Source organism: Vespa velutina, chromosome 21, assembly GCF_912470025.1.
Source record: "Vespa velutina chromosome 21, iVesVel2.1, whole genome shotgun sequence".
NCBI lineage: Eukaryota > Metazoa > Arthropoda > Insecta > Hymenoptera > Vespidae > Vespa > Vespa velutina.
The window spans coordinates 3570320-3597393 of NC_062208.1; the positions used below are offsets into that span (position 1 = coordinate 3570320).

Below are 27074 nucleotides of genomic sequence, written 5' to 3' on the forward strand. Positions count from 1 at the left end.
AAAAATTAAAACAAGACTTCGCAAAAAACAAATATATACCTATATATATGTATATTTATTCTAATAGAAAAAATTAATATTATTATACTCGTTTATATGAAACTCGAGGATTACGATTAACGTTCCACCCTGCTTTAATCCTAAAAGACACAGCAAAATATAATTTCAACTCGTTGACGAGCGAGTTAAGATCCTCTTCGACAAACTCACATAACAAACTCTATGCTAAACTTTTACTTTTTATTTATATATTTATTTGTTTGTTTGTTTGTTTTTTTACCTTGCTACCAGTCATTGCACCAATTACGAATAAATCGACATTTCTAGTACATATACGTATACGTGTATATATATATATATATATATATATATATATATATATATATATATATAAAAGAGGGGAATGAAAGAAACCGAGAAAACGCGATGAAAGAGAACAAATGGATCATAAAATCTATCAACGTTGTTTGCTTCGTTGCTTAAGCATAAAAAAAAAATCTTTAGGATTCGTCTCTTTCTTTTTTTTCATCTTGCGAAACGTCAAACAACAAAATTCTTATCACCTGCTACAATATCTGTACGTGTATGTACATACACACACATATACATAGATTCCAATGGCTAATTAAATTCTTGCAGAAATGTATCCTCCCGGATGAAAGAACAGAAATAACGAATGTTAGCTTCTTCGATTAATTACCATTCATTAGTAATTTTATATTTCTTCTTTTGTTCTCGCTGTTTATTGTCGTCTACTCGATAAGAAAATATATCTGAAAATATATCATATCTTTCGATTTGATTATTAAAAGGAATGAATTGATAGAACGAATATATTTAATTTCCTAATTAGAATCTAAATAATTCGAACTTGGGATTAAAATATAAATCTTAATAATATAAATCTACTCTTAGCTCCTCGTGCTCCGATGATTGAGAAAATTAAAGAATTTTTTTTTCTTTTCTCCCCCCCCCCCCCCACAAAAAAAAAATTATATATATAAGCAAAATTAAAATACAAATCATATCGTAGCACGAAAACTTTGAACGTGGTGTCTCATTAAAGGCACCGACGGTATTATCACAATAAGGAAATTGAAATAGAGGAGGAAAGGAAGAAAGGAAGGAAGGAAGGAAGGTGAGGAATTCGTATGGGGTATAGCAAATGTAAACGTTAGAAGCTAGAGCTTAGATCTCCGTGTCCTTGGCATATTTCTCGATCTCTGGATAAATTGGTGACATCTCGAGTGTACTCGGTGCTGATGGAACGGACGTAGGTGATGCACTACTTCCTGAACCAATGTGGAACCGACGACAGAGTTCCTTCAGAACATCGGTAAACAGCATCGTATTAATGTTCTGACCTAGCAGATGTATCAAGAGGAAGTCACCGACCTAAAATATTGAAAATAAAATACATTCAAAGAGAATGATATTTTCATATAATATGTATATATATGTGAAAATACGAATTCAACTAACTTGAGTCTTTCTGATGAGTGTACTGACATCTGAAGCCGAACCGAATTTGAATCGTTTCCTCAGAATGGTTTCGCGTGTGCTAGGTAAAAGAACGATCGCCATACTATAGAGAACAGCTAGGCCTGACATCACAGCCAGTATAATGAACCAGAACCACAGGAAGATGTAGATCTTCTCGTTGAGAATATTCAAAGCGAGCACGCATAAAGCGTCGAGCTTCTGTATCGTGCCGGAAGCACCAAATTTATGGAAGGTACATTTGGTCACTCTTGGAAATCTCTCGACCATTGGATCGCTACGTTGTTCTTGGTTCATGTTGCTAAAGGTTATGACTTCCGTACCGTATGTCAAAAATGCTCCGCCTAGGAAGGTGTCGATGAAGAACATATTACCAACCTGGAAAAATGATAGTCAATGTTAACAACAAAATCGTCGTCTTTTCTTTCTTTCTTTTTTTTTTCTTTTTACCCATGTGGAATTAAATGATCGGAACGAGATCAAATCGTTTAATTTTGTTTTTGTTATTATCGATGTTGGACATTCTCGTTTTGATATGATATACTCACAACGTTGACAAAATTAAGTGCCTCGCAGAAGAAATAACCGGCGGCGTAACTGTTGTGCAAATTCAAAGTATCTAGGATGTATTCGACCAATTTGTTTGTTCTGGCCTCGCGTTCCTGCTTGCTATCGACTATGGCACCCCTCATACCGTCGGATATCATTCTGACCTTGCCTTCCTCCCACTGCTTCCACATCCAGTGCGGCACATAAAAGAGAATACCTTGGAAGAAGAGCATGAAGGGTACCCATTGATAATACGAGTGATATCGTTTTTCCTCGTTGTAATCTCCACCTAGACCAGGATGAGCTACTTGCGTGCCAACTTGTTTCATGTTATTCGTCGGCAACGTGAAAGTATACGTTATCCAGCAATAAGTATTTATCACATGAGTTGGCACTGCATTGTCCGCTATGCAATTTATAGGATCTCCTAAAACGATCAACAAAGAAACGGAATTTTAATCGTATCTAACTGTACGTTTATGAACGATTACGTTCGAGAGACGAATATAGTGCAATCATGCTTGGTAAATAGGCTCACGTCCTCGGACATATGATAGTTTTAACGTCAAGAAGAGAAGAGGACATCTTTGATACTAATCATCACGAGATATATAATGAACGTAGTAGACCGAGTAAGCAGACGTTTGACCTTTTAAAACTCGTCTCGTTAAGTTTCTATTTTTGTACTTCCAGTAGATATAGAATAAACTTCAAAGATGTTAGATAGATCTAGACTGATCGTACAACTTGTTTGTTTGTTAAGTATTAATATAAAATCGCATCTCTATCGTATAATCTTAATTTTTATTATCAATTCACGTAGAAACCAAATCATCATCAATTGTATTATTTTATATATCATTATGACATACCTATCAAGTTATTGGCAGTAACGATGATGCAACAGGCAAAAAGAATCGCAGAAGTGATTCTATAATGAGCTCTGAATATTATATTGTCGATGATGGCTCTGTCGATGAGATATCGCACCTTAACAAACCCGGCTACTGCCGAGACCAAACCGAACACCGCCATTCTTTTTCTTTCCCTTTATTGGCAGTCTAAAAGAAAAAAAAAAAAAATAATTAAAGAAATATTATTAGAACGTTGCAGTTTTAATACATAAATTATAAACGTTCGAATGATATATGAAAGAATTATTATTCGTAGTTTGAAATAATTCCATTTGTCTACGATAAAATTTTGTCAATGATCGAAACTCGTCGTCATTGACTCAACTATTATCTCATAGACTTCCTGCATTGACTCGACTACTCGATAAGACTTCCTTGCATTGACCAATAACCACGTTAGACTTTTTGACAATAAATTATCGACAAATATTTCGATAAAAAAAAATTTGTCGAGTTGTCAAGGTCCATAATGATTTCGTCGAAAGCACTGCCAACGTTAACCTTCCATGGCCGGAAATGGCAGATGCAACGGGGGATCGATATAGAAGACTGTCGTGGACGAGCACATACATATATATATATTATATATATATACATACACATACACACACATAGAGGGGGCCTCTTCAGCTCGCAAATTGTTCTCATCGGCGAAACAAAAGGAGACGAGAGAACACGATAGAGAATGGCTCGGTTCCATTCTACAAATTTCCGTGGTAGGTAGGACGAACTCGAATAAAAGAAAAGAAAGAAAGAAAGAAAAATGGCCGCTTATGTCGCAGAACATGTGTATGTGTATACGTGCGCGCGTGTAGAGAGAGAGAGGGAGAGAGGAAAAAGCTTTTTGCGATCGTAATAAAGAAAGATTTTAACGACGAGTCACATAGAAACCCTTTTATCTCGCTATTAGAGTGTTACAAATTTTGAATGAAGTTTCAGCTTAGTTAGATTCAACAATAAGAATCACGTGGTAATTCAAGAGTCCTGCGATCATGATCCTGACACTGAGTCATACATATGTATGTATATGTCTTCTGAGAATCTTACGTTAATCAGCTCCCGGACAATGAATCGAAAGAATGCTGGAACAAAAGAGAATTAACAAAATTCCTACGAGTTTACATCGCCATTGAGTTACCAATAATAATTACGTATTTTTCAACGAACGAACGTTTTTCCTCCCACTATACAACTGAAATTTGTTCTAAATACAGTTGATCTTATCAATAAAAAATTTCTTCTTTTAATACGATAAATATCGTAATACATTTTTGTTATATAATAATCTATAAAAATAAATCAATAAACGTTTTCGAGAATTTTCATTCGAGATGTAATTGAACGAATTATTCACATATGGTCTTGAAACATCGGAGAGGGATAGAGAAAGAGAGAGAGAGAGAGAGAGAGAGAGAGAGAGAGAGAGAGAGAGAGAGAGAGAGAGAGAGAGAGAGAGAGAGAGAGAGAAGTGAGCGACCGAGTTATACGTCGTTAGAATTTTATTACTTAATCAATTGAAAACAGGCGGGACGCGTGCCATTGCGACGGGGTCAATCTCCAAGTTCTTCTCTCGACAAGAGATGCTGTATCTCTCTCTCTCTCTCTCTCTTATTTTTTTATATTCCTTACAAAGATAAAGCGTTTAATTAGAAGCGCAAAAATTCCAACGAATAACCGGATTTTAGTTTTGCGTGAATATCATCTATGTATCTCTATTAAAAATTTCTAATAATATTCTAATATTATTCGGTATATATATATATATTAAATTATTCAATTATCTATAATAATATTTTAATATCCTATTATTACCGTTATATACTACTGCGATAATCGTACTAATTATTCTATCATTTTTATTTATATATATATATATATTTTTTTTTATTACGGGAAATAAATTATGTTTCTCTTTTCTCTTTCCTCCCTTCCTATCTCTCTCTATTTTCTTTTTTCTTTTTTTTTCTAGTCGACGACACACTTCTTCCACACGACATCCTCTCTCTGTCAGGCAATACACCAAGTGTTAACAACACGGCTACCAATTTGTTCCGCGTGATGTACGAGCGTTTCCTCACGGCAATGCTATCGTTCACTGTAATTTATTTTTCCTGGATTTAGTTTTGCTTTTTCGCGACAAATATATATACATATATATATATTTGTATATTTATACTGATTTTTAAAAGTGTACAAGGTGTTCAACTTCAATCATTTTATTTATAAATATTATATCGAACAAGATCTAAGTCATTTGATCATCTGATACGAGCGATGCCGCAGGTGAATCTCTTTCTATTTCTTTCTCATTTTTTTTCTTTTCTTGGAATCACTTGGAAAAAAAAAAAAAAAAAAAAAAAAAAAAAAAAAAGAAAAATAAAAAAGAAAAAAAAATATAACTTGCTGAAATCATTCAACGTTTCATTCTTTCTGCATATAATACACACATGTCTCTAAGTTTTCTATATGCAAGACCAGCAATGCGACGAACGAACGAACATATGAAATTTCAAACCATTCTCGGATCCACTGTCGCAGTTGCACGCTTATGGCGGATAATTTCAACTGATCTACGGCTTCTACTAGCAACAGTTGTGTCATCACGTCGTTTGATATCTCTTCTCTCGGAACATTTTATAATATCACCCTACCCGAGTATCATTTCTACTTCTTTTGACTATATGCATCGAATTTCGATAAGTTCAACAGCGGGATCAAAACTGTCTGCTATTTCCTGTCTAGCAAAAGATAAATCCCTTGGTTATATATATTCGTTCTTTCTTTCTTTTCTTTTCTCTCTCTCTCTCTGTCTCTCTCTCTTTTTTTTTCTTTTAAATATCAATGGTTCAGCTCGAAAATATAACATATTTTATATCTCTCGCTCCAAAGTTCTATCGTAACATACAATAATTTAAACGACGATGAGAAAAGTTCAATAGAAAAAACAATAATAATAATAATAATAATTAAAAAAGAAAAAAGGAGGAATTAACAAATAATATCCACCCGTTAGATGATTCTTTCTCTTTCTCTTTCTCTCCTCTTCGATGTCCTTCGAATTGGTTGTCGCTCGTTTTACGACTCCTCCTATACGATTCCCCGAAAGGCTGCCGGTTAACGAACAGACGAGTTAAACCAGTTGGTCTTGTCTCTAGAGAGTCCAAGAGGAAAGAGAGAGAGAGGGGTGGGAAGAGAGGGAGGGGGATAAACCAAGAGGACACAGACTATATATGACAATGACGAGGAGATGAGAGAGGCTGATACACTCTCCCCACTCTTTATCCTCCTTCCATTTCTCTCGTACATTGTCTGTCTTTCTTACACATTGTCTCCCACTCTTAGACACACACTCCGTTTCTCTCTCTTTCTCTCTCTCTCTCTCACTTTGAAATTCACTGTTCTTATTTATCTTCTTTAACAATGACCGATTGAACATTTTTATAACAACAAATGTCAAAAGTAATACATACATGTTCGAATCAAGAATAAACTTTCTTAATGTATATACAATTGATAATATATATGTATATGTGTACATATATATCTAGAAATAATTTATGAATGTGTTATATCTATAGAAAAAAGTACTTCCTCTTCTATGCATTTAAGAGAGAGAGAGAGAGAGAGAAAATATTGTTAAAATCGAAAAGGTAGAATTTTATAAGCCGATATTCAATAATAGGACTTTCCAATAATAATCATCCGAATGTACGTTCTATATAAAACGTGAGATTTCGTCTGGGATATTAAATTCGAAGTTCTAATATAGAGATAGATCGATAGATAGAAAGAGGCAAAGAGAGACACGGGAGAAAGAGATTAAATGTTAACTCCTGCGAAACCATCATGACTCGATGGTGGTTTTCGATGTCGAGGCTTTTCTCTTCGCGATCACTGGAGAGAGAGTCGATCGTACGAATTAATCGAATCGAATTACGGATGCTGAAAACGGGTTTCGTGATTTCTGTTCTCAAAGTACATTTATTTCGTTTTACCTTTTATCCCTATTCCTTCCTTTAAAGATCAAAATAATGTAATCCTTTCGAAAGGAAACATTAAGTTAATCGTGAATCATTAAAGAAATATTTCCTACATTATTGCATTGATTAATTATTCCGTAAGACTCTAAAATCATTGACGAATTATCTCGTAAATAGAAACTTTCCGGGAATACGTATTTTTTTAATTTTAATTACTATCGCTTGACGTTTGCTTACTGCATAAGATAATTATTTACTATTTATAAAAATAAATAAAAATATTTACATTTGTGCACACACGTTCGATTTACATTTGCTAGCTAGAAACGTGAGAGAAGAGACATTCATTTGCATTAAATTAAGGTATAATGAGCACTAACGAATTAGTTTCGCGGTCGAGTAAACACACTGATTTATACAAGCTTTTACTTAACAAAGCAAGAGACGGTATTATAGTTTCTAATGCGTACAAAGGGAAAGAGAGGATATCCACGTTCCCACATTCTATGTTATTCACCAACTGGCCATAATCGCCAGGTGCAAGTTATATATCATTGAACATCGCTAAATGAGAATGGTTTTACGAATGGGATCTTCTATTTGCATCATTTCTATAGGCCTATTATTTTTACATCTTTCATTTGCTTCAACGAGTATATGGATGTAACAAAATTCATTAATTAATAATCTTAACAAACGTTTCTCGAAATGATTGCTATGAGAAAAAGAGAAAAGAAAAATTTTACGTCGTTGATAATAAATTAAAAGGAGATGATGATGATAGAGAATAATAGATAATGTTTCTTCCTTTTAACGTAAAAACTTTCTTCTATATTATGACTTCGAGTCACGTTATTACACAGCAATGAAACAAGAAAACTTTGACACACGTAGGTAGTTTCGTCGACGTGCGCAGGATTTGCCACGTTGGAAGTAAAAGGGCGAGTCCATCGACCAACGCTAATGAGATGGCACGTGGATTTACAGTTAGCTTTAATATACATCATACACACACACACACACACACATATATATATATATATACGTATGTATGTGAAATGTTGAACGTCGACCAAGCCTCTTAACACGACACGATTATCGAATTTCTATTAGTTCGTTCCCGCCGAAAAGAAACTTCTTCGATTGTAAATACGTAATTTGCATGTTCGAAATTTTTTAATAAAGAAAAGAAAAAGACGCAGGGATAATTTTACAAATTCCGAAAAGATACACAATTTACCTTACTTGTTAACGAATGATATATCGTTTCTTCGTCGATGGACCTCTTGGAACTTATGCACATATCTCGAAATTCAATCCAAAGTTTGTTTACAATACATATATATATATATATACACTTCCGCTTTCAAAGAATAAGAGAAATAAAATCGTTTAAACTTTACCTCTCGTGAGGTCCTTCCTAATGGAAATATCAATAAACGCGACGAAAGAGCGGAGCAAGAAACAAAGGAGACTGAAAGAAAAAGTAACGATCGAGGTTATTTCAATAATAATATGATAATATTATTATAGAAAATGTTAATAACATTTGAATGAATCAATGAATACGATTATTAATTAAAATATATTATAATATTTCAATGTACAATTAAGAAAGAGAGTAACACACGAATATACTAATTGATTTATTTGTTTGTAATTTATTATGATATTTGTAAATGAGATCTCGACCACAAAGTACATTTCAACTACGGCACGTGTTAATGAAGTAACGTTATTAGCGTTGCGACAGGTTGTTATTGATTGATAATGATTATACTACACGTGCTCATGTTCGTTACACTTAGTATGCATCGGAACCTGTTTGTTGTTTTTTTCAGCGTATATTTTAATTAATCGCGAATATATGATTGTTCGCGGAGAATATGTATTAAACCACTCGTTGTCGAGCTTAGACTAAGAGCGACGTTTACAGCGTCTCGAAAATTATATACATAAGAAGTTTATGTCCTTACTCGAAGGACTAATTTGTAAACATTACTAGTGTCCGATGACGTGATCTTTCGTTGTATGTACATTTACTTATATCTATGTGTATAAGTAAGATATTTAACGTGATTATTTTTTTTGAAAAAGAAATACATTTTGGCTGCAATATTTTTTTTTTTTTTTTTTTTTTTTTTTTTTTTGTTTTTTTTTTTGATAACGTTAAGAAAAAAGATCAGTCATTTTTATGAGAATCTTCAATTTTGCATTATTATTTTTAATACAAAAGAATGGTGCACAAAGGAACCCAATGAAAAATAATTACAAAAGAATTTTCTATCAAAGGAGAAAATAATTTCCAATAATAATATTATAATCTTTATGCATTTGAACGCTTCTTACGTCACACGAGGTATTTTTTTCTTTAGAATTCTCGAGACTTCGTTGACTACATCTTTCGAAATATCCTGAGTACTTTTTCTCTTTTTATCTTCGCGCATGAATAATTCGTCTTTGGAGGCCGGATAAAACGTCGACACAGATAACTTTCAATCCTGCTATAATTTTTTTTATCGATATCTTTAAAATATAAAAAGATTGCTAATATCGTAAAAAAATAAAAAAAAAAAAGGAAAGTAATAATCGATCGAATCTATCTGAATCGAGTTCATAGAAGAGAGTATAGAACTTTAAAAGTAATCAAGAGAAATGATTAATGAACTTCAATAATATTTAATATCATGCAAGAGTACAGTTCAAAGTTCATGGAAAAAGAGATGAGATATAATGAATCGTTTAAAGTCTTCTCAGTTTTCTTCCGCCTGATAATATATTATGCAATAGATATTATAAACTTTTTTTTAACTGCAATTAAACATTGTGATTACTTTTTTCGAATTATTTTCTAGCTGAAAGAGAGAAACGAAGTCGGGAAAGGGGTCGATGGAAAGAATGAAATTCAAAAAATGGAACGAAATGAAATTAATGAAATACCGACTATTCTTGAATGTAATAAAGATTCCGGAAACGGAATATACATACATATCCTCTTTACGTTTGGCGAATCACGTTGGCTGTCTTCTTGTCCGCCTACGAATGACCCTCGTCTTGCTTCGAAACGAGCGTATTCGAAGAGAAAAGAGAAAAAGTACTAAGGGGATAATGGAAAGAGAAGGAAAGGTACGAGCGAGTCGTGACGAGCGTACCGTGTTTTACAATACGTTGTAAAATACGTGACCGTGAATGCCTCTTTCCTTGCGTGAGAAGAATATTTCTCTATTGAAAAGTCGATACGTTCATTGTTATCGTTGTACACCGATAGATCGAATTTTGTTTGTTTTCCTTTTCTCGCTAAATATTTTCTATCGTTTAGTAATAAATTTGTCGATATGTATAAAATAAAGAAAGTATATATCTATTAAATATGTCATTGTTGTAAAGATCTTTCGATCGTTCGAATGAGATTAAGCTCGATCGGTTCGCCATTTTGTCGGGAATATCTCGACGATCTCCTAGGTGATCCAGTATATTCGGAATGATTTAATATTCATATCTTTTCCATTACTTCGGATATATATGTGTATATATATATATATGTATATATATATAGGAAACACGAATGATTCACAAAACCCGTGTCGAAGACTAGCTTCAATATTATTTTTTATCTACTTCCGGAATCCCTGCGCATAATTTTAATCGCGTAAAAAAATCATTTCCCCGGGCGATAACCACGATTATGTACGATGCATATACATTCGTCTATCTATATGTACGTATCTATTAAGGTCAAATGCTCCTCCTTTTACTTCAACGACGAAGAAAAGTGTAAATGCGTTTCTTAGTCTTTCTGTCGAGAAAAAAATATTATTTATATAATTATACATGTAAATATATACGATATCAATATATCAGTAATATAAATGGATAATTAAGAAAAAGAATGAAATACACAATTTTATATAATCAATTTCTTTTCTTTTTCTTTTTTCTTTGTTCGCTATGAGGAGTACTCCGCAAATAAAATTGCAAAGATGAATAGACGGATCTATTATTAGTATACTTTTAATTTCTTTCGACTTTCTCACGTTTCTCTAACGCTTCAGTTGTTTTTGATATTCCCCCTTTCTTTTGCTAGCTATTGATTTATCACAAAGAGGTAATTCATGAAACTCGGAGAGACAAAAGGACATTCAACGCCTACTTTTAGTAATCCAACGTGGTACTATCGCGGGCTCGATATCGAGTATCGCGCCAATAAAAGTCGCCTCTCGAGATGCTAAGAGCGAAGGAGCTTTCCCATAGCCTCTTTGTTCTCCTGTAATTCGCATTCTCCGAGTAAACTCTCCAAGCCCATAGTGGTAGTAGGTTTTCATGGTTTTCAATCGTTCAAATAATACAAATAATCGGAATCAATTCAGAAACACTCAATATGTGTGTTACACATATCATGGAGTAGAATAACAAATGATAATTCATTGAATAAGATGATAAAAAAGAAAAAAGGAAAGAAAAGAAAAGAAAAGAAAAGAAAAGAAAAGAAAAGAAAAGAAAAGAAATTGGATCGCAATGTAATAGTAAACAAAAAGGAAATAATATGAAACAGATCGTAAAACTCACGTAATACTATCGCCATTGAGATTCGTTGATAGAAACGAACGTAATCTGTTCCCTATGCCAGCCGTAACATAAGCAGTTCGTTTATGATTGCGCTTATGCTACTAGCGAATATATGTTATATGAGATAGAAATTACAGCATAGAAAACGATGATATATTTCTCTCGTTGGAGGCTCCTCGTAAAATGATGACTTCTTGAACGAGGTTAAGAGCTCTCTCTCTTTCTTTTTCTCTGTGCGTTGCTTGCAGGCAAGCAAGCGAGGTCAAAGAACTTCAATGACGAGTTTCAAAGCTCCGAACTTGTGTCGCATGAAACTACCGTTAATACTAACGTCCATCGTTACTATGAGAGAAAGAGAGATAGAATTCTAGCTGAATACTAAGATCATCCCGATGATATCTTTGAATCTCGATTCAATCTGCTCCGAGTTATACAAGACATAATATTCGTCATGTCGTTTTCGAAGAATTTCTTACAACGAATAGTCCTTGATTTTATCTAATTTTAAATCACGTAATTGTCTACGTTCTAAGATAAATATTAATTCAATTTTCTTCTTCGCTTTTTAGATTACATTACAATTATAAATATTTCCTTTTTTCGATGCAAAGTCGATGAAATTTTATCTACGAAAAAGAAACGAGATAAATGTTATATTCGTAAGGAACACGTAAAAAATTTCACACTCCACAAGTTATACAATTTATTAGGAAAGGGCGTAGTATAACTACGAAGAAAAAAGAAGAATAAAGGGAGGAAAAGACGACTCCCTGGTATCAGGGATCAAATCCTCATCCTTTTATCAAACTTTTATCTACGTTTTTCAGAGTTCCAGTATCTCTGGAAAATGCTGATCCTTGCAACGAAGGTTCTACGTACTTTTTTTTTCTTTTCCCCTATTAATTATCACGTATAAAATTGTATGCTAAACGAATTCGAATAATGAGATTCGTCTTTCGATTGACCCATTTGGATATTTTTAGATTAATAATCGTATGCATATTAAATATTTTATGAGCGTATCTTTTTTTAATTATTACAGTTAAAAATTAATAAAAACATTTAAATGATAACTATAGTTCGTCATTGCGAGAGTACGATTTAACTAGGATTGAAATTTAGTGTTCCTTAACTGCTCTAGCTTTCTCGATGTTTGATTCGATTTAATTAGCCTGCGGTATGGATGGAATCCAAGAAACTATCGTTAGAACTTAATCAACGGATAAGATCGTTTTAGCTTTATGATCAAAGTCGAATCGATTATGCGACTATTATATAAATATTCTCTCTGAATTGAGATTAAATTAGATTCATTCAATGATGATATATATAGAAAAGAGAAATTTATATTAATAATCTCAATAATTTCTACGATGTTGCGATCGATTAAAATGATACAATCGTGTATACAATTAAAATCGAACTTATTAACAATATATAATAGTAACTATTATATACAACTCAATATTCAATTTTCAATCACCACAATCAGTATTGTAATACAATAAAAATATGCAATTAAATGGACAGTACATATATATGTACATTCTTAAGATATAAACGATGTGACGAATCTCTTTAAAATTTACATATGTGATAAGTGAATAATAAACAATCGTCGATGATATGAGAAGAAAGAAATATTATAGGAATACTTGGTCGATGCGATCTATGTCTCTTTGAAGGTCATTGTGTTTTTTCTACGATCACGTACTGTGTATTTTGTAAAAAGAACAAAACAGAACAAAAAAAAAAAAAAAAAAAAAAAAAAAAAAGAAAAGAAAATAAAACAAAATACTGATCGAACAAAGAGCGATAAAGTTTAAACGTTTAACATGCTACTATCGTAGTAAATTAATTTCGTTCTCCATTGTTTAATATCTTTATATGAATGTAAAGATTGCGGTTAAGATTAATAGTTTCGTATACGCATATGCATACATATGTATATATTTCCTCTTTTAAAAACGAAAGAATTTTATTCTCTTTATATAATATCGTATAAGTGAAAGTTTGTTACAGTCGAATTATTTCGAGGAATCATAAAAGCTTACAAATGTAAATTAAACTAACGAGAAAAAACGTGACTAAAACGATTTTACCTAGATTAAAATAGTTAATTCAGAGCGCGCGCGCACACAAGAGAGAGAGAGAGAGAGAGAGAGAGAGAGAGAAAGATCGTAAATTTCACAATTAAACTCTTTTCAATTGACAAAGACTTCCAATTTCTTTCAGTCACGTAAATAATCGTGAAAAGAAACTAATTTGTCTTCTTTCTCGTAAAATGAAAATTTGATGAAATGACGAACGTTAGATGGAAAAATACCTTTATTTTGAATCAGTCGAGACACACAATCTGGATTATCCGTAAGATCCCGAGGAAAAGGTTCGTCCTTTTCTCGTTCTCTCTTCCTTTTTCTTTTCTTTCTTCTTACGACCTTTTGAAAGTAGAACCGAGAACGTTCTCTTATTGGCCTTATCCTGGTCTTTTCCCTCTCTCTTTCTCTCTTTTTCTCTCCCTCTCCTCTCCTCTGTCTTTCTCTCTCTCTCTTTCTCTCTCTACGTCACTGGTCTCTTTTCAAACTCACCGGACGAATAGCAGCTACTCTCTTCTTTCTTCCTTTCGTTCGTTCGTTCGTGAAAAAGTTTTTTTTTTTTTTTTTCTTTTTTTTGTTTTTTTTTTTTTTTTTTTTTTTTTTGTTATGATGAGCACCCACCGAATACTATGTCACACCTCTTTTACAAGTTTCACCTCCGATATTAAACGCTTATCTCTCGTTAAGCTTCATCATGTACTCGTGTACATACACGAATAGACAAAGAGAGAAATAGATATGTACATGCAAAAAGAGTTAATGGGAGAGAGAAAGAGAGGAAGAGAGCAATCAAACGAGATGAAAATGTGACGAGTTTTTTTTCTACCGCGTTTCTTTTGTTATATACATATATATATATATATGTATATGTATATGTATATGTCCTCTTTCTCTCTCTTAACGAAGTTAATACCGGGATGCTTTGTGGTCTTCTTCAAGAATGATACAAGATATTTCTTTGAGAAATTGCCGTACGTATGGGAGAATGAAAGTAATAACACGTCTGCCGCGAACGGGGCCCGAAGTGCGACTGACCGCGTCGAAGGGTTTCCTCGGGCCCCACCACCCGCCATCTTGTTGACGCGCCCCCACGCGTCGAAGGACGAGCGCTAATCCCAACCCAGGTGCGTACGTTAGCCCCTCCTCCTCTCTCTCTCTCTCTCTCTCTTTCTCTAAATCTACATGTGTACTTTTAATTACTATTAAACAATTTTTATTTACTATATTTATTTATTTTATTATATTATTATTACTATTATTATTATTATTATTATTATTATTATTATCATTATTATTATTATATACAGATATATATATAAGCATATACTTTCGAAGTTTGTATGATATAGTTTAATACGATAAAAAGTAAGTACTTAATTTCTTCGTTTTCCTAAGAAAAATAATAATAAACGTTTATGATTAAACAAGTTAAAGATCTTGTTTTAATCGTAAACATTTATTATCAATGCAAATAAAATAAAAGTATTTACAGGGTGACCATGTTATTCTAAGAAATTATAAAGTATACAAGAAATATAACGATTAGTTAGCAAAGGTTCTCGTGTTACCCACGAATTTTCGATTTGAAGCTGCATTATATACGAGTTTGCTTTTGGAGTCTCGTCTTGTTGTATCGTATGACCATGCGGAAAGACCGCAGTCACGACAGACATCGTGCGAGTATATATACGAAGGGAAAAGAGATGCACGACTCCTTCTCTTTCTTCGGTCCGTTTACTCGTTGGCCAAGGTTTTCAGCTCGGTGAATACACGGTATCCATGCCGAGAACCTGTTCCCCCGTAAGAGGGCTCGCTTTACCTCTTTAAAGGCTGCGTTCCGATATTCTTTCTCTTTCTCTATTTCTTTTATTTTTACAACGTCTGACTTCTCAACGTGAGAGTAGAAAATTACGAGATTTCTAATGTCTTAACGAATCTAACAACTCTGGACGAATCATGGGACGAGCATTTTATACATTTTATACGTCTCTATGGGAGTTAATAATCAAAGCGATAAGAACTAAGAAGTCTGGACGAATTATGGGACAAACATTTTATACATTTTATATGTCTATGGGAGTTAATAATCAAAGTGATAGGAACGATCATGAGATTTCTATTGGCGCATATTACGAAATCACATTGATTCGTACGGATGAAAAAGACTTTTGTTCCTGTCCCCAAACGGAATAGTTCAATTATCGTTCTTTCTTCGCATTTATCTTTCTTCCTTGTTATAATACGACCTCGGATGAACGGCCAACATTTATTATCTACGTCGGAGTAATTATTATTATTTCTAATTAGCGTGACCTGCGGCTCTGTCTCGCGTGCACTACCCTGTTCTCTCCCTACCTACACCTCTCTCTCTCTCTCTCTCTCTCTCTTTCTGTCTCTCCCTTTTCCTTTCTTCGTTGAAGTAACGCTGTAGTACGCAGGATACTCTCCTCGTCTGCGTAACAGCGTTGAGATCCACCGTTCACCCACAACTTTTTCCTTTCTTTTTGCGTCAGCGTGTAGCACAGTATAGGAACGGAGAACCCCCAGGGCCGTAGCAAGCCGAAGCTCATCATAAAAGTCAGCAAGAAAGGCTACAAGAAATCTAAACGTACGCGCTTTACGAGTACACCCTCCGATCTGAAATGAACGGTTATCATTTATTTTTTTTTCACCATTTTAGAAGCTTCTAATAAAATTATATTTTTTGATGTTTTCCCTTTACATGGTGTATTTGAAGAAATTGTAGGATCATTATGGTATTTCTATTACCTTCAGAAACTTGACTACCTAAAAGGAATGATCCGGATCGACTTGTGGTATATTTCTCAAAGATTCCCAATGGATTTCAAAACGTCCTCTTGAAAGCAATGCTTCCAAGAATGTAACGATGCATAATATCTCGCATGCGTAATACAGGATGATTGTATTTTCATATATAATAAAGATTCACTAAGCTTAAAATATTCAATATTATTATATGATTAATAAAAATGTACGTACATTGTGCGATGTACGACGAAGTATCATTTCCAATTTAAAAATAAACTTAGCCAAATCATTCGTACGTATATATGAAAAATAATCCCGGTATATCTCGTGCAAGGGAATAAAATGTTAATAATAGCAACGGTGCTACGTTTACAGACTGCAAATGGTAAAAATTGAAAGCTTCGCGAGAGTAATCGCGCTTAATCGTTCGCGATTTGGTCTAATTGAGATCGTGGGGGGCTTTGAGATTTGGCCCTGACATCTATTATCACTACCTTTTGCTCTAGCATGAGCATGTGATTGCAACGGTTATAGATGCAGTCGCACGAGTACTCGTAATACGACGTAAATCCATGCAGATATTATATTATATATAGGTAGGTAGGATTATTTTCTTTAGTTGTTCCGAGATCATGATGTTAACATACGCATATTTTCTTTTTAGAATGTATACTGCAGATATTTCCGGTGGCGACGTATTAGATGCATATGACTACATCTGTACTGTCGATCAAAATGTTTTTAACCAAACTGTCATTGCAAATCGATTCGGAAATAGAAAAGGAAATTGAATCACGACGGGACAATTTCCTACGTTATCGACCAGGCATAGGACTCCTGATTCCAGGATGTTCCATTAAATCTAATATTAACGAGTCATAATCTAAAATTGCTCTTTTGTTTATCTATTATCTAATTATTAAATCCATTTTTATATAATATTTTAGAAATTAAAATTATCCGGAATACTTGCGAAACGATATAATAGAAAGAAAGATGTGGTGGCAGTAAGCGTTGAAAGTAATTTTGCAAGCAGGTTCATGGGTCCTCTCCTTTCTTGAATATATCCAATATCTTTGGAACGGGCCATAGGTCCCAACGACGTTGTACACGTTCCCTGAACCTGTCTCCATGCATCGAAGTCTGCTTGCTCACCTGCATTCCATCAAGCTTGCCCTGGAGGGGAATCTTTCGGGACCCTCAGGGTCGTATTACTTACTACGTAGATAACTTTAATCCAATCTTTCCACATTATTACGTTAACACTCCCATTGAAGGGAACGTAATGTAGATGTATATATACTATGTATACATTGTACGTGCATTTCCTCTGGATAAAATTATCGTCTTTCGTCTTTTCAATTTATTTTTTCTATCTTTTCTTTTTTTTTTCTAATCTTCCTTTTTTTTTTTTTTTTTTTTTTTTTTTTTTTTTTTTTTTTCCCACGAGATCGCATCGATCATCAACGCAAACGTTAGAAACGCTTGCGGTTAATCCCGCAGACGATTAAATTATGTGAATCGAATGCCAATCGCTTAAGTTACATTCCTGCATCGCAAAAAGCCCACGTGAGAACCCTACTAATACGGTCCTGATGGAACCCATCGTGTTCGAGAACACGTAGGTACCTATGGCATGCGGTCGACCTGGGTCAGAGGAAGTACCTTTGGATTCTTCCAAAAGCATAAGTCCAAAATATGACGCAACTTGTGACGTACTTACATCTCGTGCGTCTCTTTTATAATTTGATGAAATGCTTTTATGATTTGAATTCAGCTGAATAAATATTTCACTTCAACTTATCTTATTAAACTTATTTGATCGCGATAATAATATTTATGAGAGTTTTTAATTGGACGGACATGTCCCGTACGTTTCAGAAAACTTGGCTTGGACCTGGTACCACGTCAAGGTGCACATATGGTGGATCCAGATACTATGTCCGTCGTCGAACTCTACCATGTGGTAATTATTTATCATATGATGCATAATCGTTATAATTCTTTGATAAAAATTCTAAGAGGTTGTTTGCCTCTCATTACATTGTATAAGTTGAGAATCTTTTAATTCATGAAAACTCGAATATTTTCGCAGCACGTTCAGAGTGCCGAAAACTCGCAAGGTGCATCGGCAAGAGGCACTTTGAAGCGCAAAGAACATAAGAAAGTTTTAACGCATCATCTTTATTTCTGCATGCGAGACTTTGGTCACTCGGTCGGCGAGGACACTGAGATTTATTTTTCTCTTTACGATGCAAAAAGGGGACAATATTTGAGCGAGCGTTTCTTGGTACGAATATCGAAGGAAGGCTTCTCGAATTACATTGAAAAATTACACAGCAATTGTACGATCTTCACGGATCTTGGTAATGCCGATTTGAGCCGTGATCTTTACATGGTTGCGCACGTTATGCGCTGTGGTAGAATGCTATATTCTGATTCTGGCAAAAACAAGACAGGAAGTGCCGTTTACAGAAGACCTCATGGGGTCGCGGTACTTTCTTTAGCTGATGCTACTCAAGATCACGCGGAGGAGCTTGAATTGCCCTTTAAGGTAAACTGGCTTGGCTCGTTAATCCTTTCATGAACGATTAATTGATCGACAATACGATGTAATCAACTACCTAATGGAAAGTTGACTGTAATTACGAGTTTTCTATACTTGTACTATTCGTCCAGGTATACCAAGGTGAAGAGAAAGAGTTTCATCAATTGCACGACCAAATTATTCGTAATAACAAATGTACTCCACTTCCTGGTCAACCAAATTATGGTATAATAGTATCCTTTAGAGTGCTTCACGGTGAATTATCTCAGGTGCGACAAGAAAATCCATTACTCTTCAAGAACATTTGCCTTACGAAGAAGCTTGGTTTCTCCGACGTCATAATGCCCGGTGATGTTAGAAACGATTTGTATTTGAAGCTCGAACGTGGTGAGTTCGAACGTGGTGGAAAATCGACCGGCAAAAATATTGAGGTTAGTTCTTGATGATGCTTCATATTATATCCCTAATCTTCTTAATCTGAAATTCTCCAATTTCTTCTCCAATAGGTTACTATCCTAGTTTTGGATGCCGAAGGACAACCATTAGAAGGATGTTTGTTTGGCGCAGCGGGAATGGATGGCAGTTCTGAATATCAAAGTTTAGTTATATATCATCACAATAGTCCATCGTGGGCAGAAACTGTAAGATTAGCTATACCGATTGACAAGTTCTATGGCAGTCACGTGCGTTTTGAATTTCGTCATTGTTCAAGTGAGTGTTCTTTAGAATTATTAAGAAACGAGATAGTTTCGATAGTTTATACGATACTTTTCAGATCCTTAAACTTATCCAAGTAATAGTTCGATCTGCTTAACTTCCAGCTCGAGAGAAAAACGATAAGAAACTTTTTGCTTTCGCTTTTGTACGCTTAATGGAACCTGGCGGTGCTACGCTTCAAGATGGCTCTCACGAACTGTACATCTACAAGTGCGAAGAACGAGCGAAATTAGATTCACTTAGCTACCTATCTTTGCCAAGCTGTGCTCGAGAACCGAGCGCTACAGGTGAATTTAAGATTTATTTACAAGTCCCTTAAGAGAAGACGAAGATTTTGTGCCTATGAAGTTGAAAAAAGTCGATTTATCATCGAAATATTTTCATAATATTACTTAGAAAAAATATATATTTTTCTAATCAATGAATATTTTCAGGTACATCACCTTTCAGCAGATCAACCAAAGAAGCTGTATTCGTGCACACTCTTCTCTGTAGTACGAAGCTCACTCAGAACGTTGATCTGTTGAGTCTCCTTCAATGGAAAGCTCATCCTGAACATATATCTGAAGCATTAGGACGAGTTCTCAGGCTGGATGGCGAGGAATTAGTAAAGTTCCTTCAGGATATATTGGATGCTTTGTTTTCAATGTTTCATACCGAGGATGGTAATTCTACGGCACATTCAGGATTGGTATTTCAAGTACTCGTCTCAATATTCAGTTTACTCGAGGATTCCAAGTTCGAACACTTCAAGCCAGTTATGGATGCTTATATCTCTGGACACTTTGCCGCAGCTTTGGTCTACAAGGGTCTTTTGAGTAGTGTACAACACTGTGCCGATTGGGTGACAGCGGCTGAGAAACAGGAACCAATAATGAAATGTTTCAGATCTTTAGAATATATCTTTAAATTTATTATACAAAGCCGATTGCTTTTTGCTCGTGCCACGGCCGGCCAATACGAGGACAGTTTCAAAAGAGATCTCTATTGTGTTTTTTCTGCATTGAACAAGATGTTGGGTATACCGTACGACATGGTTCTACTTTCACAAATAGCTTTGCTACTTTCAATCGCAGCTGTATTCGAGCAATTGGTAGCCGTATTACCTGTTCTCGAAGTTGCTAAGTTAACGTGTACGATGTTGGACTCTGTACCCCGAGAACCACCGTTACAACTGACACAAGCTAAATTAATTGCCATCAAGAACTTAACGACGTCCAGTTTGTTTCGCGAAGACGACGAAAGTAGAAATCTCTTATTGGTAACGATCTGTAGACATCTGAGGATTCATTTGGCCAGACGAGAGGAACTTCGTACCTGCACTGATATTCTCGGTGAGATACTGAGTTTTCTTCACAAGAGAGGCAGAGATACGAATAAGGTTAACAACTGTATTCATCATGACGTCGAAACACTCTGTCTATCCATTCTCGACGTATTGGTACAAACTATACTCATAGTAATCAATGCAAATGGTCCAGTACTTGGGTGTTTAGTCGCCTGTTTGATAGGACTACTTCAACTTTTGGACGAGTATCATTATTCACGTTTATGGGAGGAACTGTCTCATGGTTCTGAACGAAAAGCCCTTAAAGATTTTCTTGTGAGAGTCTTCTTAGTCCTACGCGATCTCGTTAAGCAAGAAGTTTTTCCACCTGATTGGTTGGTCATCAGGATGCAAGCTAACAACGTCATATTGAAATCTTTGCAAGAGCTTGCTCAACCCTTGGCCTTTCGTTTTCTTCATAGCAGTTTTGATTCGCAACTTTGGTCGACGTATTTTAATTTGGCGGTAGCCTATCTAACGCAACCTTCTCTTCAATTGGAACAATTTTCCGAAGTTAAACGCGAGAAGATCGTTGAGAAATACGGCGATATGAGAGTGCTGATGGGCTTTCAGATATTGTCGATGTGGTCGAATTTGGGCGATCGGAAGCTCGAATTTATTCCTGGTATGGTTGGACCTTTCCTCGAGGTCACCCTCGTTCCAGAAAGTGAATTGAGAAAGGCAACTTTACATATCTTTTTTGACATGATGGAGTGTGAACAACGTGCACGCGGTAGCTTCAAATCCGTCGAGTCGGAACTTATAGACAAATTGGACATACTCATCAGTGAGAATAAGGGTGACGACGAATACAGACAATTGTTCAATACGATGTAAGTATCGAGTATATTTCTCTTCTTTAATAATTCATAAATGAACATGTTCGTCGTTTAATGCGTACTTCATAATCACATGTTGTAATTATACTTTCATGCTACGTTAGGGAACATCTTAGTGCTGTGTAAGTTTGTTCCCAATGCAAACGAATCTTTAATCCATTTAATATCATTCTTCATTCTCTCTTCTATTCTCTTACAGATTGTTGGATAGAGTTCAGTCAGAGGATCCAGCTTGGAAAGATAGTGGAACTGCGTTCATCACGTCGATTACTCGCTTATTGGAAAGACTTTTGGATTATCGTAGCGTTATACAGGGCGATGAAAATCGTGACAAACGTATGTCATGTACGGTGAATTTATTGGTGAGTTTATCTCGACGATATATAACAGCACGTCCAACATTGCCAATTATTCAGTTGTTTAATCTCTTACGGTGATATTTTACGTGTTAATCATATTAGACACCGTTAGCAGATATATGTAGAAGGTTCCATCTGCTAGTAGTTAACGAAGCTTGCACATGGCTTGCACATCGTTGTACAATTTTAGATTGATACTTAGCACTTATCTCTCGCATTTGAACGGGAAATACATCGTTCCGTATGAACCGACAGTAGTATTTCGACGACTTTCGATCATCGTTATTATATCGTTTCAATAAAACATGGGTATATTGTTGTACTTTTTGCAGAACTTTTATAAGAATGAGTTCAATCGTAAGGAGATGTATCTACGTTACATCTACAAGTTGCACGATCTTCATCTTGCCGCTGAGAATTACACGGAAGCTGGATTCACAATGAAATTGTATGCCGATCAATTAGGATGGGGCTCAAACGTTTTACCATCCGATCATGCACATCCTCAACAACCGGAATGGCAAAGAAAGGAAGTCCTTTATCACAAGATCATTCATTACTTGGACCGTGGTAAATGTTGGGAAAAGGGTATACCTCTTTGCAAGGAATTGGCTATTTTGTACGAAACCAGACTTTACGATTACGCCAAGCTCAGTCACGTATTGAAACTACAAGCTAAATTCTTGGACAATATCTTGACTCAACTTAGGCCAGAACCGGAATACTTCAGAGTTGGCTTTTACGGTTTAAGTTTTCCACTTTTCGTTAGAGTAAGTCTCTAAACAAATTAAAACGTTAATAATATATAACGTGTAAAAATTAAAATCTAATATTTGGATTCGCTTATCAGAATAAATTATTCATTTATCGTGGCCTGGAATACGAGAGAATAGGGGCGTTCACTCAAAGATTGCAAACTGAATTCCCAAGCGCACAAATATTGATGAAAAATTCACCACCGGATGAGAGTATTCTAACGTCCGAGGGTCAATGTACGATTTCGAAATTTCTTCTTACATTCTAACTGCGATAATAACATAAAAATTCAAGACAATCGATATCATCTAATTCGTTTTTTCACTTCTTCAGATATACAGATATGCAATGTAAAACCAATACCGGAAGAAGGTAGTTTGGCATGTAGCGGAGCAGAAATACCAGAACGTGTGGTAGCATTTTATTTGGTAAATGACGTGCGAAGATTTACGTTCGACCGGCCACTTCATCGAGGCCCTGTTGATCGTGAAAATGAATTTAAATCACTCTGGATCGAGAGAACAACTCTAACTACCGAGGCGAAGCTGCCAGGTATTTTGAGGTGGTTCGAAGTGATTGAGAAAAGATCGGAGCTTTTGGCACCGGTCCAGTATGCTTGTGAAACGATGCAATCCGTCGAAAGAGAACTGAGAAGACTCGTTGCTCAGTACACAGCTGAGCCTCATAGAAACATCAATCCGTTCAGTATGAGGCTACAAGGTATAATCGATGCCAACGTTATGGGTGGAATAACGAAGTATCAGGAAGCATTTTTGACTACTGAGTTCGCCAGGCAAAATCCGGACATGGTACCGCACGTGAATCGGCTGAAAAATTTAATACTTGATCAAATGAGTGTCCTAGAGTCTGGATTGGTTTTGCATGGTCAAATAGCACCTACCGGTGTTCAACCATTACACAAAAGACTGATCGAACGATTCACTCAATTGAAGCAAGGTCTTGGCCCACTTGCCAGACAGCGAACGATTCATCAGGATAGCATAGTCAAGTAATCGATCGTTACATATCTCTCATACATTTTTTGTAAATAAAATATATGAAGTTTCTTATCATAAAGATGATATTTTTTTTATTGATAAATCCTACTTTAAATTCATCGAATTATCTTTTTTACTTTCCTATTACATTAGACTCTTAATATTTTTTTCAGTTCACCATTGCCACCCTTACCTATCAACGAGAAACAAAGGCCAGCGACTTTGGAAAACGTAGGTTCAAGAATATCTCATGCTGAGAGCGATGGCCTACCAGAAGATGAAAGATTTTATTCTAGAGTCGATGGTGCACCACCGCCTATTCCACAACGAGAAGTAAGGCCAAGATCCGTCGGTTATGGATCAACACCACCTAGACCTACTCATCAAAGAACTCTAAGTAAACCATTGAGTCCAAAATTACCACTAAGGCATTCTTTGCCAACTCCGACAGACGGGGTTGATCAAAATGGCTTGAGAAGTTCTTGGAGTGAGCCTGGTCCAGAACCAGCACCGCCATTACCACCTAGAGGCTGCAGTAAGTGCATTTTCTTTAAGAAGAGAACAGCAAATACATATTCGTATTTGAATTTTTAGAGAGAAAAAAAAAAGAAAAAAAAAAAACTAATGCACCCGAATTCGCATTTCAGCTCCCGACAAAAGAGATAATAATACAAATACTGTTGTACCTCCAGCACCACCAAAAAGATTGGCATACAAACGTAATACAGAGTGGAGTACGGACGACGATTCAGAAACTCAAAACGAACCGAACGATCTTCGAGATAGTGGTATCTCAACGACCAGTTTGTTAGACTTCCAGTCTCACTTAACTAATTTAAATAATCTCAGTTACGAGGACTGTGAACCACGCACAAGGTGTAACGACATAATGAACATCTCACCACCGTCTATGATAAATTCTCTCAATGTTTCTACGGGTAGTTTCCCTAGTGGTACATTCCAGGGATCGAATTCCCTTTCCGCTCAAGAGGTAATGGAATAATTAGTTTTAAATTTAAATTTGAATACAAATTGAAATCATTTGCGATTTTGGCCTACATTTCATTGAATTTGTTATATCTAAATTATAGGTAAGCCCTCCACCAATTCCTCCCAAAGCTCATCAAGATACCCCATCTGCACCATCAACTTTGGAAAGGAGTCGATCAGGTGGTTATCATGGACATACGGAGAACTATTCTGTACCAAAAATGCAAACATTGTCCGTAGCATCGGACACAGAGAGTACTGTGTAGCAATGACGTATCTCCTAGTCCTTAGCGATTAGTCATAATAATAATAATAATAATAATAATAATAATAATAATAATAATAATAATAATAATAATAATAATATTAATAATAATAATAATAATAATAACAATAATAATAAGAATAATAATAATAATAATAATAATAATAATAATAATAATAATGTGTAAGTGCCATAGTCCGGCAAATCCGATATCTTGGATAGTTCATTGTTAAGATTAAGTACGATTACAACATCCCTTTTAATGATTCTATAATTGGTGATGATCTAATGATAAGAAGAACAATAATAAAGTAAAAAAAAAAAAAAAAAAAAAAAAAAAAAAAAAAAAAAAAAAAAAAAAAACAAAAAAAAAAGAAAGAACGAAAGGAAAATTGGAAAAAAGATTGAAAGAAAAGATTGGAGGATTTGTTTGGCAAATCATTTGCACAAAACTCAAAATATACATATGCAGATATCGTTAAGATGAATCTATTGTCTAATGTAATCTAAATGAAATCTTCTATGGCGTAACTCGAAATGGATTATACCCACCTGCGTATAACGTACCTTAGCAAATGCACCGTGTCAAAGTGCCCTATATCGATCGGCTATTATTTATATATGATTATTTTTAATCAACGATAATCTGTGCCATGCAAAGATGAAAGGGAAATGCAAAAAAGTTAATACAAAAATAAATATCTAATAGTAACTACGCCAAGAACGATAATAATCGAGCACAGGAAAACACGGTGCATTGACTTTATGTTAAAGACAACGTTCTTCCGAGTATTAACCTAGCTATATTTTGTAATTTATTTATATTTTCAATAAGGAATAAAAAGTCATTTTTATCAATAACGATCATCGACTGGTGATGGATATTCGAGCATATCGCGAATGTACTTTTTCTTTTCTTTTTTCTTTTTTTCCTTTTTTTTTTTTTTTAAGAAATAATCGCCATAACGTAAAAGGCAAAAGGATTCGTCGAACGAGGGTATATAAATTATATATTCTTTTCCACATACTGTTTCTTTTTCTTTCCATATAAATATATACAAAAGTACGAAAACGCGGCGCAGTTAACGATGCGATCGATCGATTTACGTTATCTCTCATGGCATGTAGAAAAGAGGACTGTAAATACTTAAAACGTATGTAATAGAATCTAATTGTAGAGACTGAGAGAGAAAGAGAAAAAGAGAGAGAGAGAGAGAGAGAGAGAGAGAGAGAGAGAGAGAGAGAGAGAGAGAAGTAAAATGTATACATTGCACGAATATTCAATGGAGAAATTAAATTACGACGGGGGGATGATACTAAGTACATTAATGATAAGATGAGCTAGAGATCAGTTTATCATCGAGCGTCCGATTTATCGATTATCCTTTTATTTTTCTCTCCTTTATTTATTTATTATTCTTATTATTCTTTTCTTATATTACTTTTTATGATTTTTCATTTACGGACGCTGGATGCAAGTGCTCGCAAAATTGGAGCTCTAAATTACTCGAATTGAAATAACAAGCGTATACTATATATATATATATATGTGTATGTACTAAATATATATATATAGTTTATATCAACAGGCACTCACACATACGTGCTAATTAAAATATGGCTAAGTTTATAAGTACAGTCATGGCCTCTTCTTTTAAAACTTATCGATATACATCGTGGCTTACGATTTAGATTTCAATCGTTCGAATTTTCCTTCCATTCTTCTTCCAACGATTTGCAAAGTTATTCGAGCGATAGAAATTATCGATTGAAACCACTTCGATCCTAATCGCTAACTCTTTTAATTTGTACGATATCTTTTTGTATGCGACACGTCGCGACGATCATACGGACGTTTCCGCGTTAGTATCCTTCCTGTAACACAACAAAGTTGTTAATCG

At 34.9% G+C, this 27074-nt stretch overlaps 3 protein-coding genes across 7 annotated transcripts in view; 1 reads left to right on the forward strand and 2 right to left on the reverse strand.

The window, feature by feature from the left end:
- Positions 1 to 26196, forward strand: part of LOC124956233 (dedicator of cytokinesis protein 3) — a 36704-nt gene extending 10508 nt beyond the window's left edge. The window contains exons 5-18 of one of the 2 annotated variants that reach the window (XM_047511744.1): positions 18256 to 18340; positions 18470 to 18928; positions 19054 to 19353; positions 19429 to 19633; positions 19744 to 19926; positions 20074 to 21799; positions 21910 to 21927; positions 22005 to 22167; positions 22497 to 22934; positions 23015 to 23156; positions 23254 to 23929; positions 24092 to 24453; positions 24566 to 24909; positions 25010 to 26196. In XM_047511744.1, coding sequence (XP_047367700.1) covers positions 18256 to 18340; positions 18470 to 18928; positions 19054 to 19353; positions 19429 to 19633; positions 19744 to 19926; positions 20074 to 21799; positions 21910 to 21927; positions 22005 to 22167; positions 22497 to 22934; positions 23015 to 23156; positions 23254 to 23929; positions 24092 to 24453; positions 24566 to 24909; positions 25010 to 25174 — 5266 coding nt within the window. In that variant the 3' untranslated portion in view covers positions 25175 to 26196. The remainder of the gene's footprint in view (positions 1 to 18255; positions 18341 to 18469; positions 18929 to 19053; positions 19354 to 19428; positions 19634 to 19743; positions 19927 to 20073; positions 21800 to 21909; positions 21928 to 22004; positions 22168 to 22496; positions 22935 to 23014; positions 23157 to 23253; positions 23930 to 24091; positions 24454 to 24565; positions 24910 to 25009) is intronic. The other variant, XM_047511745.1, reaches the window with a different exon arrangement.
- On the reverse strand, positions 37 to 14622 carry LOC124956244 (innexin inx3). Of its 3 annotated transcripts, none has more exons than XM_047511774.1 (5): positions 14098 to 14622; positions 2922 to 3110; positions 2049 to 2476; positions 1483 to 1878; positions 37 to 1395 (listed from the first exon to the last, which is right to left on the reverse strand). In XM_047511774.1, exons 2-5 carry the CDS (start codon positions 3082 to 3084, stop codon positions 1189 to 1191), a joined length of 1194 nt encoding a protein of 397 aa, XP_047367730.1. In that variant the 5' UTR covers positions 3085 to 3110; positions 14098 to 14622; the 3' UTR covers positions 37 to 1188. The 3 variants fall into 3 exon arrangements, with proteins under 3 accessions (XP_047367730.1, XP_047367729.1, XP_047367731.1); XM_047511773.1 differs by having other exon boundaries at positions 13836 to 14622; XM_047511775.1 differs by lacking the exon at positions 14098 to 14622 and adding an exon at positions 5970 to 6101.
- Positions 14150 to 27074, reverse strand: part of LOC124956232 (protocadherin-like wing polarity protein stan) — a 36653-nt gene continuing 23728 nt past the window's right edge. For both annotated transcript variants that reach the window (XM_047511742.1, XM_047511743.1), the window contains one exon: positions 14150 to 27048. In XM_047511742.1, the coding sequence (XP_047367698.1) occupies positions 27037 to 27048 (12 nt within the window). In that variant the 3' untranslated portion in view covers positions 14150 to 27036. The remainder of the gene's footprint in view (positions 27049 to 27074) is intronic.

What these genes read in the sequence shown, in the direction of transcription:
- LOC124956244 (XM_047511774.1), bottom strand. Translation starts at nt 3,084, where the DNA reads ATGGCGGTGTTCGGTTTGGTCTCGGCAGTAGCCGGGTTTGTTAAGGTG. An exon ending in TACTGCCAATAACTTGATAG is followed by an intron (nt 2,477 to 2,921) that starts GTATGTCATAAT and finishes TGATCGTTTTAG; the next exon opens with GAGATCCTATAAATTGCATA. An exon ending in CACTCATCAGAAAGACTCAA is followed by an intron (nt 1,396 to 1,482) that starts GTTAGTTGAATT and finishes TCAATATTTTAG; the next exon opens with GTCGGTGACTTCCTCTTGAT.